We start from the raw sequence: 14,638 nt of genomic DNA on the forward strand, positions 1-14,638 counted from the left end.
GTTTCAATGCTTTTGTATTAAACGTAACAATTTTATAAAGCTGCATATATATATTTGGAATGTAAAGATACGAATGATAAAGGTTTTATTGACTAACGAAGTAACAAGAAAGAAGCGAATCCATATCTTGGATCCAACAGAAAGTCGTCAGGGATTGGTCGATTCTAAAAATTATATATGTGACGTAGCACTTCTATTGGCACGTGTAAAATAGTAATCGTACTGGTATAACCTTATTTTTCTAATTACGATAGTTAATATATACATAACTCTAAGGATTACACGATGAAAAATTTTTTATTGCCCACGTTTCGTCTATAATTTTCATTATAATGTATTTTTTCGTGTGCGCAATGAATAACAGTTTTAATGTGCACGCATTTTTATTAGTCGCACACACATGCAATCAATGAATGCATCCTAATGAATTTCCAAAGCTAAAGCAGATTAAGCTGAAGAAATTCGTTGGTTGCTTTCAGTCAAGCGATCAAAAGACAATCATTGTAGCATAGGGATAGATCGAAGAACGAGAAAGTAGAATCAAGAGTGTACTGATTGCGAGGCGAAGAAAGAGAGAAAAGGAAGTGGTGGCAGTAGTGTAGTGTGGTGGGGTAGTGATGGTGGTGATGTTTGCCCTGACCGACTGGTTATTCTATATACCTAACTAGTACGCCTTCGGACTTCGCTAGCTTTCCGTCTGTTACGGGAAGGGTGCGTGTCGGTCACGATTAACATATGCCATTCCGTAGCGGGAATTTTGTCTCCAGCCTACGGATAGTAGAGGTAAAGCTTTATGATAAGAGAATAAAAAGAGAAGAGGAAAGAACAGACGGCATGCTTTCCTCACGCAATGTTCACGCAAAGTGGTAATAACGCGCGCGCGAGACGCGCGACTCGAGTAAATCAAGAGAGTAGTACGAACAAAAGTTGTGACCCCACGCTCGGCTAGTGCTCCTATACTTTTTCACCTATTTTAAAGGCAAGCAGCTTGGAGACTGTCGTTTTTCTAACCTAAATTCAATCATTCGTGTCGTACGATGAAATCGCATTCGATATCGATGTCGATGCTGATGTCAATGCCGGTACCGGTGTCGCCGGTATTTTATCGAGCTCGGCTTCCCTATTCGAAGAAGGAGGAGGAAAAGAGAGGGCAAGAGTGCGCTCGCGCGAGTATTCCCCTTTCTCTCTCTTTCTTTCCATGCCATTTTTTTGACAGCTAAAAATACAATTTTTGATGGACCAACCGACCGAGTGAGCGACTATTTCGGTGACGATGAAAACGCAATTCGTCTACCTACGCATTTTCGTTTTCTATCTTTATCGTTATTATCCTTACTTTAATTTCACTTCGAAAAGAAAATACTTTTCTTTCATTGGCATGCCATCATTTAGGCGCTACTCGTCTTTTATGCTATTTTGTAGATACTATATTTACTCAAATAGTCGAACGATCGTACCGGTTGAGATTGAGAAGCACGTTGTTTATGTTCTGTGAATTTTAAGTAACGCTTAAAGTTTTCTATGAATGTTCTTTTACAGAAATCACACGATTCGATGATTTTAATTTATTTCATAAATAAATGTTCGTCGATCAAGTTTTAAAACAGATTTTATTACGAATATGTAACAAATATTTTTTCAATAGACAATTCACACGCTTTCTTTTATCATAATCGCTGTATACATTTTATGGAATTTATTTTTTTCTTCTCTTCTTTTTTAATAACAAATAGAAGTAGTAAAATTTATCTTTTTTTTTTTTATTCAAAGCTATAAAAAGGAAACGTACAGAAGAATAAACAAAGAAATATCGTTTGTTTTTGATTGATTTTTCAATGAAATAAATAAATTTTCAATTACTTTCTATTAAAACATAGTGAATATTGTCAGTTTTTTATTTAATGACATTGTATTCAGTCTATAATTACTATATTTAATATCTAATTTCTTTGTTGTTTGTTACATAATCTAGCGTATACTAAAGTATTTTTAATAAAAATTTCTATTTATAGAGAAAATTTGTTCTAAGCATACTATTTTGACTACTATTACATTTCTCTTACCATTATTATAGATTTCTTCATATCAAATTTAGGATTAATCATTATTTAAACTTAGATCAACCAACTGCATCACTTTTTTTTAATTGTTTTTAGCTTGTCTAGAAGTGCATGTTTGTCTTTACAGAAATATTATATATTACATTTGTTGTATTTTTTACTTAATTACAAATTAATATTCTCTTTAAAATAATATTTAAAGAATAAGCAAGTACAATTTTAAAAATTATTTTTTCAATGTACTAAATAACTTTATATCTGTATGTATTATTTGCTTTAGTATATATCTTATTTGATCTAGATAGATACTTCATATTATTTCCTTTTAATACAATCTCTCAGTTAATGTTTAGAAATAATTATTATGTTATTTCTTAAAAGGATAAATTTCTTTTTATTTTCTTATTGTTTTATTTAATACATATTTTATTGAAAGTAAATATTTTAAAAAGTCAAATCTTTTTTTATTATAAAATTATATTATTTGTAGAAAGATAAGAAATAATAAAAAATCAATTATTGTTTTATATATATATATTCTTTTTCTGAATATTTTTGCAGATACTTCAATATGTCTCATCACTTTGTTACTGTATGTGTAGTATGTGTATTATGTGCTGCACATACTCCATGCTCAGCGCACACTGACTTCAAAATGGCAGATGCAATATCCTATGACATTGCAAATCATGAAAATATACCTAATTCTAAGAACGAACTACTAACGTCTGAATTAAGATCAAAGCAATTAATGCAACTTAAAGATCACTTAAAGATAAAAACAAATACATTGGATCAAATAAAACATGACATTAAAAAATACATTGATACGCAAGAAATTAATAACAGTAAACATATAATTACTAAAGTTGTACCAGCTGCTGTTGATAAATCTTATTCCGAAAAGAAAGTTTTGGAAAAAAAGAAGATTATTAAAAATAGTCAAGAATCACATAAGAATGATACAAACATATTATTGAAAAATGATTTGGAAGTTTTAGAAAGACTTGGACAAATTGAATTAATGATTCATGAGAAACAAGGATTCAAGTATTTTACTAACGATCATAGTAAAGAATCTAGGCTTAGAAAAAGAAGAAGTATAGATGTCAATGAAAAATACTTCATGAAAAAAATTTTTGAAGCCTATGGTGATGGTAAAAGTATGACAATAGAAGGTTTTGAAAAGCTATTAAGGAAGTTAGGTTTATTAACACTTTTGACTGATATCTCTAAACTAGAGGGTCACAACATGGGAATTAATCGATCCGAAAATCAATTAGGTAAGTATTACAAAAAAATACAATTTACAGTAACTACATAAAAAAAATGGAAAACATGGTTGGAAACAATAGCTTTTTGAGTAATCCTTCGTTAGCTAGTTTCAAGATTAAGTTGGGTATTCATTTTAATTAATTGCCAATCGCTATGACAATAAACCTGTCCATCATAATAATAATATAGTTTGAATGCCCACCTAAATATGACTAATTCGGTATATACTTTATATATACATGATCTATTGATGATAACAATGATCTTGATTAAGCCTACAAATGCTTATTTCATGATGATTTGGTTTAATAATTTGAATATATGTCCAATTGACCTAATAAGTCACTTATTGATTTCATTGACCTGCCTGTTAGATCTTTGCCGAAATGTATTCACAGTAAGCTATAAATTGAACTATATAACTGAAACTATAAAATAGCAAATAATTATGATTAAAATATTTAAAAAATAATATAAGCATATAAGAGTTATTTACATACAGAACAATATTTATTATTTGAAATATGATATGCAAACAAAATTTAATACTTTTTCTGGCATCAGCAAAGTGCTAGTAATAATATATTATCATATGTTTGTGTAATTTCATACTATATTGCGCATCTTACTAAGTCATCCATGTTTTTCATTATAAGACATTTTTCGTATTAATTTAAGAACATTAAGCAAATGAACAACATTTTGTTTTCTAATATAATTGAAACTTTTATTGTAAAATAAAAATGTAAATATTTACATTATTTTATTAATTCAGTTTATTTAAAATATATTATAGAGAGTAAAACTTTGCAACATAATGGCCTACATGATAAGAATGGAATTAAAAAAGAAAGGGTAAATATACATATATAAATATGATATTAAGGATTTTTCATAAAATATAATTATAATATTGTGTGTACTTGACATTACCAGAAATATTATATTATATGAAAACAATATACAATTACATTATTTCAGTGCTTAAGCGGTAAAGAATTGCTAAATACAGTTGCACAAGGTAGCCCATATAACTCAAAAAATAATGATACAACATTACCAAGTTGGCTTTTCGAACGTGTTTGCCCAGTTCTCATTTATCAATTGGCAGGAGAATCAAGTTTAGAAAGAAATGGATGTGTTCTAGTACCAGAAAGTTACAAAGTTGTTACAGATGATATTGATTATCGTCCAGAAGAAATAACTCGTAACATGTTTCAAGGTATATAACAATATTTTCATATTACACTGTCTTATGGTAATAAAAAAATTTCTTTTAATTTTATATGTTGTGATTTTACTGCATTAAAAAAACATTTTTTTTATAACAAATTATAAAGAATATCCTGTTTTATTTTTTAGTATGGTTGTATTCAACGATTAGCATTTTAATTATCAGTCTTTGTGGACTGCTTGGTGTAGCAGTAATACCTGTAATGGGAAAAATTTATTATCATCAATTATTACAATTCTTAGTTGCTCTTGCTGTGGGAACATTATGTGGTGATGCTCTTATACATTTGTTACCACATGTAAGTCTTGTTTAAATAAAATAAAATAAAATATAAATTAGTAATTATAATATAAAAATTAAAAAATTATCAAAATCGTTTTTTAGGCAATGATGTCACCAATGACACATAATCATGAACATAACCAGATTCATGAAAGTCATTTTATAACAAATCATGAAGAACTACATAATTTAAATATGTGGAAGGGTTTTGTAGCTATGATCGGTCTAGTGTTGTTCTTTTTTACTGAGAAAGCTTTAACAGTGTTAGCAGAATGGAGAAAACATCGTCAACGTCGTAACAAAGTAAATATAATAACATTATAAGTACTTACAATAAAGTTTTTTAGTAATAGTTATAGCAAAATTTTAAGAATATCTATATATAATAAAATGTATATATATGAAATATAAAATATAAATAAAAAATTTATTTTCAGTTACCATCACGTGTGAGAGTTATGAGGGAGTCTGATGGTCCTAACAGTAATGTTGTTGGTGAAAAACTTTGTAAACATAAATATTCTTCATATCCATATTGTTATGGTGAAATCACAACAGAGACACAAGGTCTGATAATTGGAATAAAACATTAAGTCATAGTTTGAATACTTCAAATAATATTTTATAAGAAATTCTGTTATAGATAATCATCATAATCGACAACATAAACAAGATAAACCACCTGTTATCGATGAAGAAAAACCATTAACAGCAAACTGTAATTCTGTATCAAAAATGATGACAAGTGATATCGAGAAAAAAACGACTGACGATTGGAGGTTGGATGATTCCATTGTAAATAATGCAAAAAAGAATGCAGATGGTGCTGATATACCTTTAAATGAATCTGAAAGTTATACTGTTATTATACGCGAGCATGAGACTAAACATCATGGCCATACACATTCTCATGGTAAGATATATTTAGTTGAAGTAAATTTTAATATCTTTATACTGTATTTATATTTTGATGTACATGTCTTAATTTTGTAATAGATCAATATGTGTATTATTTAAGGTCATGTACATTCTGCACCAGAGTCAATGTCAAGTGTTGCTTGGATGGTAGTAATGGGAGATGGCCTACACAATTTTACTGATGGCATGGCCATAGGTGCAGCTTTTGCAGCAAACATAGCAGGTGGATTTTCTACCGCTATTGCTGTTTTTTGTCATGAATTACCTCACGAATTAGGTAAATTGGAATAAAAAATAAACAATAAATTATAAAAAAATATTCTGAACAGTAATAAAAATAATAATATGAATTTTATAAACAGGTGATTTTGCAGTATTGTTAAAAGCAGGTATGAGTGCTAAACAAGCAGTTTTTTATAATCTTTTGTCATCGGTGCTATGCTTATTTGGGATGATAGTTGGTGTGTTATTGGGCAGTACACCAGCAGCAACCAGTTGGATATTTTCTGCTGCTGCTGGTATGTTTATATATATAGCTTTAGTAGATATGGTAAGTACTTAAATAATATTATAATATTTTCTTAAAGATAAATTTTACTCATTATAATAAATACTCATTGTTATAATAGATACCAGAGTTATCTTCGAGTCATTCTGCAGAACGCAGTTCACACTGGCAATGTATGTTACAAGCATTAGGATTATCATTGGGTCTTGGTATCATGCTAATTATTGCACTTTATGAACATGATCTTAAACATATATTTAATGATTAAATTATATATATATTGGAAGTATTTTTGAAAAATGGTAAGTTGTCAATATTTTTTACGCTTAATGAAAAATTTTATATTTTTTCATCTTTACAGCACATTTACCAATGAAGTTTGTTATTTATAATAAAGGAGTCTCTTATATTGATAACTATAAAACTATAGATAAAATAATACAGAAGGTATGAAGATATCAAGAAAAATACTGCAGCACTAAGAGAATAACTGAATATCTAGAAAACTTAATTAATTTAAACACAACGACAATATTTGAAGTATACTTACAAAATCAAGTATTCAGAGTATACTTCTGGTTATTGAAATACTGTTCTTATAGAGAATGTATGATGAAACCTTATTTTCAGTAATTAGATAAAGAACTTTATAATATATTACCTAGTTCTTTTATCTGTTACTTTGATATTAAATAAAGTGATTGTATATAATTGCTGCTATAAATTACATGATTCATTTGCTTATATGTTAAAAATATCGCGTGTTTAAATTAATATTAAGTATATAATATTAAATGAAAGTTGCCTTAGAATTAAAACTTGCCATTGTATGAATAGACTGCAAGCACATATAAAAAATATTAATGTTAAAGTAATTATTCATTAAACATTAAATGCTTTTTAGATTTATTTGTGAACACGTTTTATTACAAAATTCACTTTTATTCAATTCACGACTTTTTTTATATAAGTAATTTGTTATTATCAATGAAAAAATACATTGCTTTGGCGAATATTGTCAAAAGTATTAGGCAATATATTTAATCCGTTTCAGATATAAGTAATTTGTAGAAACCTATAGCAGCAATTACATAAAAATATTTAGTTAAGATGGCTTCCATTATTTTGTAAGTGATCTGATACTTAAATCAGAAATTAGTTTAAACATTTATAAAGTAAGATAGATATTTAAAGGTCGCTTATAAATTAAAATAAGTTATGATTTAATTAATGCTTTTTAAATCAATAGATTATTCGATATTATACAAATTTCTATTTTTTAAGAAATTATCTTTTCTACGTATTAATTATACAGAGACAAATAGACACAACTGCAATTGTATTTACTTATGGTATTACAGTAACACTGAATATTTATTACCATGCCTATCTTTGCACTTCAATACAAATATTCAGGTGTTTCATGCAAGATTTATATACTTAAAGATTCCTAATTTCAAATATTTGCATTATGTATACTTATCAAATGATATTTAAGAATAGAATTAATTCTACTATGAACATATATCAAATTCAAACAAAATAGAATTCAATTAATCAATTGATTTTTAAATAATATTATTACATATATTCATAATTAAAAAATCGTTTATCTATTCAATTCCAATGTAATCATTTTTCATTTATATGTATTTCAGTATCGAAAAATGATTTTATTTTCACTGTCTGGTGCTCGTATATATCATTATTATCATATTCTTATTTTTATGTATAAGATTATTCTAATAAATAAAAATAAAATTGGCTTTAGCCATAATAGATTATCAGTGATACAAACAATTAGGTATGAGAATTGTAGTATAAATAATCGAATTAAATAATGATGGAATAAATAAATTAATATGTTTTAGAAAATTTTCTACTTTGTGAAGGTATCATTCTAGATCACATTTCTTTATTAAATTTTGTGCAGATGTACCAGAAGAAAAAACTATGTATTACCGTATCAGAAAATGTATAGTGTTATTGTTTATCTATCTTCATACAAAGTAAAAGTTATGATACTGAAGATATAATATTTTGATAGATTCATGTTATATCTCAATTTCATGAAGGACAGAATTTTATATGTACTCACATTAATCATATATTAAGAATTGAATAATTATCTATCTTTATATAGAAGTAAGACAAGAGAAGAAAGCAAGCTATGATAATTTATATCTACAGGTGATTAATTATCTGAAATAATAAAAAAAAACCTGTAGTAATAAATATGAACATTTAAAGATAAACTTAATACATCTTATTGTATACATGATATTTTACTTTAAAAATATACCTTTTTGTTACTTTGATAATTTTAAATATCCCATCAATAAAAGTAAAAAAAAAAAAAAACTTTCAAGCACTTTCAATGTGAGAGAAATTGAAAGTTAACATTACTATGCAAATTTTACTTAAATTCGAGAGGATATAAATGTGCCACAATGTTATTTTATAATTATCATTAGTAGATATATAATTAAATATATAACTATCATAAAGTTATACTTAAAATTTCAATGATACACATGTATAAGATATATATTTCTCACTTATGTTTATTATTCATCTATAAACATGTATACCATTGAAAAATATCACACATTATATGTATCTATCAACACTGTAAGGTTTAGCAATTAAATAAATTTAAGCACATATTGTATGCGGTCATAATTGCTGTGATACTACCTTTATTGTATAGTACTATTTGTATATGAAATATGCATGTGTGTAAACTTATGCCTTTGTATTTCTCTTTCAAATATGATTTTATTAATATTATTAGTATCTTTATTTTTAAGAAATAATTTTTTATTAAACACTTAATTAACGGTATATTTAAAATATTTATTTACCAAAAATAATTCCTAATAAAATTATTATTTTGATAAGTAGATAATATTAATAATAAACTAAATATTTAGAGGTATTCATGTATAAGTTTAACACAAAATTATTACAAAAGAATATGCAAGTTTTATAGATCATGTATAATATTTTTCATGGAATTGCCCAAATGTTTTATATCCAAACAATGATTAAATAAGTTCTAATATGGACAAGTTTTCGTGCGAAATTATTAATAACTTGTAACATACGTATCTCTTTTATCAAATATATATATATAAATAACATGATTTCGAAATCAGCATATGTGTAATATATGATATACTTACATTTTGCAGATGCTGCACAAAATAAAAAAATTGATAAAATAAGGTACTTTCTATCCTTCATGTCTTCATCATATAATAAAATCAAATTGATTTTATATGAAAGTTAAAATAAATTAGATTTATAATACACATTTGCAATAATTTATTATTATACTTACTAATTATATACACTCGTTAAGATTATTTTTATCAATAGAAATATGTACAAACTTAGCAGAATATAAATTACATCCACTGCTAATAGAACAAATGATTGAAATTGAAACATAAGAGCTTATTCATTTCTATATAAATAAAATTGTTATGCTGTTAATTATAAAGGTTAAACCCAAATATATGCTTAATATGAATATTATATAATACAATAATGATTCCAAATTAATATAAAAGCTCATGTCACATTGAAACTAGTTCATCCTTGTCACTCATTTGAGCTGATAAACTAAATGCTGTATCAGTACTAGCTTCACTGTTCAAACTTTCATTGAATGTTGGTTTCATGTGACTAGTATCATTCATTTCTCTCATTAATCCAGCCATATCATCATCTGGATCTATTTCTTGAGTTTCACCAACTACATCAATTTCCATGGATTGATTATCAATCATTGATAGTTCTTGTGTAGTGGATTTTTCTTCTTCAAACTATAAAGAAAAATATTCTTTAGAAAAGAAGTATAAATTATAATAAGTACATTGCTAAAGAATGTCAATATTAATTTATAATATAAGCTTACTTTCATTGGTTCTAATTTACATTGTTGTGGTAAATTCATATGGAATATACAATTGGAATCAAATATAACTGGTATAGGCTCATGACATTCAATGTCAGCATGTACTGCACCACAAGCTTTAAATAAAACTTGGTGCTGATCCTGAAAAATAAAAGTAAATATTTCTTTCATCATAATTTTATTATTATAATTATGATCTATTAACTAAAAGAATAAAATAATACCTTAAGAATATGTTTACGACAATGTTTAGCAGAAGGAAGTGTTCTTTCACCACATTTTACACCACCTTCTGTAAATATACATTTGGATATATTTGGTGGCTTTTGCATTGGTCCCTCTGATACCTAAAATATTTGGTATCATATATATTATAGTAAATTTCAGAAAACATTGACATTATTGCTTTATTAGAAATATTTTATTTACCTGTGCTCGGCGTTCTAAAGATTTCCTATAAAGTACAGCTTCTGTGCCACTACGTCTATGATATCGATTTAATGCTTTTAGTTTCTCATATATTTTTTTCTCCCTTGCTGTTTCTTTAGGTTGATCGTGTATACTACCTATATATATAATTAATATTTCATTTAATTTCTCATCATTGTATATTTGTAATAGGAATGTGAAACTTTAGGAAAATTTCCATTTACTTACATACAGTTTCTTTTTCTTTTTTCAAACCATGTAAATATTTGCGTCTTCTCTCTCTTAATGTATATTGTAATCTTCTAAATTGATCTATGTAAAGAGACTGAAGGCGGATTAATTTTTCTCTTGCAATATAAATTACTTCCTCTGCAGTAAATATTCCAGCATGCCTTAAAAAATTAATACTAATGATTCAATAGGTAGATAGTATCTTATTCTTTGCACAAAGCAACTACTAGGAAATGATAAAAGTAAAAAGAACAGTAAACAGCTAGTTTTTTAAAAATTGTATAAAAAATAAGATGTTTAATATTTTATATATACATATGTGTACACACACACGCACGCGCGCACACCCCTCCCACACACCCACACACACACACACACACACCATACATATACATATACATATACATATATTGATAGGTGATGGCACAAGCTGAAGCATGCTAGCGTGCATAGTATAATATATCTTGTAAAGAGATTGATACTCAAACATACCAACATAAACTTACTTCAATGGATCTTCTTGTGGGCTATGTAAACTTTCATTATCACTGTCATCAAGACAAGCATTTTTTAAAGTATCACTTACTGTAGTAGGTTCAACATCACTATCAGAGGAGCTAGCATAATCTAAAATGTCACACCCACTTGCATTCACTCTATAAGCATCAATTTCATCTAAAAATAAAAATTATTTATTTATTATATAGATATAATTATATAGATATAATTAAATTTATAGTATACATACAAAAGATTATTTCAATATAAAAGAAAAAATTTCAAGTATATACATACTAAAAGGATCTAATGCTTTAACTTTATTTTCTTCATCTTCAGTATCCTCTGTACTTGAATCAGTTGGCTTTACATAGTGATTCAAATTTAGTAATAATATTTCAGGTGTTTGTGGCAATGAATGACGTGATGTTGATTTAATACGAGCAATCTGTGCTTTTCTAGTATGTTCTGTACAATATCTATAGAAAAAAATTCATTTCAATATTCTTCTAAATTAATGATAACCATAATACTTAACATTATTATATAAAACAAACTTACGAAGTATCTCTTTTATCAAGTTTAGGAGCTGGGTTCTGACATTTTCTTCCATTTGAATTATATATGAAAGCACATTGTTTAAAAGGAGCATTTGGATCTTCAAGAATATGCCTTAAACAGTATGAATATCCTTCATGGCAAGATTGTAAACATTCAAATGATGCATACAAACATTTACGTGTTTGAGTAGATGGTTTTGTATTAATCGTTGAAAGAGCTGTAGACATTGTAGACTTTGGAATCCGAAACATAACTCACTCTGAAATTATTTCAATTAAAAATAAATATAAATTAGATGAAATCTTAAATTAAGTTTACATTAAGTCAATAATTTCTCTAGTTAAATTCAAACGCTTTAATATGAATGCTGAATTGAATTTTAGCGCCATAATGCAATGTAAAGATGGCGTTTACCATACAGCCTCAGCAGAAGAAGGTATTAAAAATGTGCATACACAACTATTTCACGATATAATATATTAGACTGTTGCTCTTTTAAGCTATACGGACATAACGTAAGACATACTTTTTTAATGATCACTTTAATTAAAAAATGATAGTAAATGGTCTTTGACAAACACGCGCATTCGGAATGAGAATTCATCGCCATTTTGTATAAGACGTTGAATGAAATTTCACTGATCTACACAAGAATATGGACAAAATGATGCAAATAAATAAATATTTTTCACAATGATAAAGAAGTAGCAGTGAAACAAAAAATCGAAATATTTTCGTTTCGTCTACATGCTTACCGCGATTTGTCACGTTAGACTTTCGCGGTAGAGCAAGTTGACGTCGAAAAATGGTTTGATAATTTTCCAAGTCCAAAAAAATCTCAGTAACACAATAACACTCAATAACACAAACAATAGTGTTATTCAGCCGAGTGAATCACCCTTAAAAGGGACTGGGTATACGTGTTTATTACAATGTTTGTCACAACACAATAGATAATGCCTTTATGACGAGAATTGCATTCGTCTACTTGCTTACTTTTCATATCGAGTTACGTCATTTCCGGAAATTTAAACTACTAAATACACGATGAAAACTACGTGATTCGTGTTTATCGTAACTTTACGATCAATCTTAATAATAAAAACAGATGAGTAAAAGAGGTTAAAAAATAGAAGAGAAAGTAATGGAATAAAATAAATATAATAAAGAAAGCAAAGAAGAAAAAGATTAAGGGAGAAAAAAACGAAGAGAACGAAGGTACGCTGTGAAGTTGGCTGCTGCAATATTCCTTGATCGAATAGCTGGGTGTTGACACATCCAGGTGGTTAGGTAATCCACGCGGTCGCGAAAGAACGAATTGAGGCGAATTTGTAAGTCTATCGTTCCTTCTGCGATAATAATTAATAATAAAAATAGAAACATCCCTTTAATATATGACAATATCACGAAATACGTTGCCGTGCTAATATATCCGTAAACGGTGAAATCCAAAGTATGTATTTGAAAAGAAGGCATGCTGTAAGGTTATCTTTATCCTCTTTTTGACTGCATATTTCTCTGAACATCATCAGAAAAAAAATGTGCGATTAAACTTACAGTGAATTTACACAGGAGTGGACTTTCGAACAAGCGAACAATCGACGCTTGAAGTGATAATTCCTTATAAACAACTTGAAATTCAAGAAATACGTAAATATAGAAATGCTTTAAGAAAATATTTTCAACGGTATTAAATTTAATAACGGTAATAAATTTAACAATAAACAGTGAAGATTAAAGAAAATGATAAAAGAATAATATAAAAGAGGAAAATTTCCCTCCGACATCTAATGAAGGTCTCGTATACCTGCGTATACCTTTTCAAGGGTTTCAAGCAATTGTAATAAATAGATAATCCGCTCATGGGACGTGACCCACACGTGTTTGCAAAAATGTGAAAGTAGGGACGGAGGGCATAAACAAAATTTGTACCTGTGGAAATTTCCCAATTATTGTAAAGGTTCAGATGTTTTTCTTTTATATTTCGAGTAGTGGGATTGATGTCTCTCGAGTAGTGGGTCAAACCAGTTATTTACACGGAAAGGTAGTCAGTTTTTCGTTAACGTTCGGTAAGTGAAGTTCTCATTTTTATACGAGGCATCTTGAAAAGAACGAAGTATAATTTCAATCGAAATAAGAATATTGATCAAACGTCGTCAATTCGTGATTCGATTTTGATAGAAATTCGCAAAGAAATACGACGGAACATCGATAAGAATAAAATTTTAACGGTATGATTGTAATAATGATAAAATTTTCTTACATTTTCGAGAGGAGAGGAAGAGGTTCAAATAGTTGTTTATGCGTATAATTAACGTTTCTGGAGTAATGGGTCAAAAAATTATTTAGAAAGTCTGACCTGCTGGTTTACACCGACAAATATTGAATTTTTCGTTAACGTTCGGTGCGCGAAATTCTCATTTTTACACGAGGCACATCGAAGAGACCGAAGTGTGATTTCGATCGAAATAAGAATATCGATGATGGAACGTCGTCAATTCGTGTTTCAATTTTGATAGAAAATTGTAAGGGAACACAACAGAACGGGATATTGTTCGATGAAAATAAAGTTTGGACGGTATGATCGTAATAGTGATAAAACTTCGCGCGTTTTCGATAGGAGAGGAAGAAAAATATTTGTGCGTTTGTTTGCTCTGACGCATAAGGTGGAAATGAAAGTGGTGGTGGTAGTGATAGTAGTGGCGGCGGTGGTGGTAATG

At 27.9% G+C, this 14,638-nt stretch overlaps 2 protein-coding genes across 10 annotated transcripts; one reads left to right on the forward strand and one right to left on the reverse strand.

Annotated features, from left to right (window-relative positions):
- Nucleotides 1-142: 142 nt before the first annotated feature.
- LOC127068800 (zinc transporter foi-like) lies at nucleotides 143-9,504 on the forward strand. Of its 4 annotated transcripts, none has more exons than XM_051005090.1 (12): nucleotides 143-979; nucleotides 2,622-3,343; nucleotides 4,132-4,190; nucleotides 4,317-4,557; nucleotides 4,698-4,867; nucleotides 4,954-5,154; nucleotides 5,289-5,418; nucleotides 5,495-5,764; nucleotides 5,870-6,046; nucleotides 6,132-6,319; nucleotides 6,399-6,579; nucleotides 6,639-9,504. In XM_051005090.1, exons 2-11 carry the CDS (start codon nucleotides 2,632-2,634, stop codon nucleotides 6,543-6,545), a joined length of 2,295 nt encoding a protein of 764 aa, XP_050861047.1. In that variant the 5' UTR covers nucleotides 143-979; nucleotides 2,622-2,631; the 3' UTR covers nucleotides 6,546-6,579; nucleotides 6,639-9,504. The 4 variants fall into 4 exon arrangements, with proteins under 4 accessions (XP_050861047.1, XP_050861056.1, XP_050861046.1 ...); XM_051005099.1 differs by having other exon boundaries at nucleotides 143-783; XM_051005089.1 differs by lacking the exon at nucleotides 143-979 and adding an exon at nucleotides 999-1,251.
- Nucleotides 9,505-9,607: 103 nt separating this feature from the next.
- LOC127068830 (KAT8 regulatory NSL complex subunit 2) lies at nucleotides 9,608-14,422 on the reverse strand. Of its 6 annotated transcripts, none has more exons than XM_051005154.1 (9): nucleotides 14,278-14,422; nucleotides 11,919-12,177; nucleotides 11,655-11,836; nucleotides 11,366-11,534; nucleotides 10,857-11,035; nucleotides 10,629-10,765; nucleotides 10,424-10,546; nucleotides 10,200-10,340; nucleotides 9,608-10,107 (listed from the first exon to the last, which is right to left on the reverse strand). In XM_051005154.1, the coding sequence occupies exons 2-9, from the start codon at nucleotides 12,167-12,169 to the stop codon at nucleotides 9,859-9,861; spliced, it is 1,431 nt and encodes a 476-aa protein (XP_050861111.1). In that variant the 5' UTR covers nucleotides 12,170-12,177; nucleotides 14,278-14,422; the 3' UTR covers nucleotides 9,608-9,858. The 6 variants fall into 6 exon arrangements, with proteins under 6 accessions (XP_050861111.1, XP_050861101.1, XP_050861075.1 ...); XM_051005144.1 differs by lacking the exon at nucleotides 14,278-14,422 and adding an exon at nucleotides 12,915-13,057; XM_051005118.1 differs by lacking the exon at nucleotides 14,278-14,422 and adding an exon at nucleotides 12,674-12,908.
- Between the last annotated feature and the right edge of the window lie 216 nt (nucleotides 14,423-14,638).

Source organism: Vespula vulgaris, chromosome 1, assembly GCF_905475345.1.
Source record: "Vespula vulgaris chromosome 1, iyVesVulg1.1, whole genome shotgun sequence".
Lineage (NCBI taxonomy): Eukaryota > Metazoa > Arthropoda > Insecta > Hymenoptera > Vespidae > Vespula > Vespula vulgaris.

Coding starts and splice junctions, on each gene's coding strand:
- LOC127068800 (XM_051005089.1), top strand. Junction 4,558..4,697: donor AACTCGTAACATGTTTCAAG/GTATATAACAAT, acceptor TTTATTTTTTAG/TATGGTTGTATTCAACGATT. Junction 4,868..4,953: donor TTATACATTTGTTACCACAT/GTAAGTCTTGTT, acceptor ATCGTTTTTTAG/GCAATGATGTCACCAATGAC.
- LOC127068830 (XM_051005154.1), bottom strand. CDS start 12,169: ATGTTTCGGATTCCAAAGTCTACAATGTCTACAGCTCTTTCAACGATT. Junction 11,036..11,365: donor CCACAAGAAGATCCATTGAA/GTAAGTTTATGT, acceptor TTGAATCATTAG/TATTAATTTTTTAAGGCATG. Junction 10,108..10,199: donor GTAAATTAGAACCAATGAAA/GTAAGCTTATAT, acceptor TTTTCTTTATAG/TTTGAAGAAGAAAAATCCAC.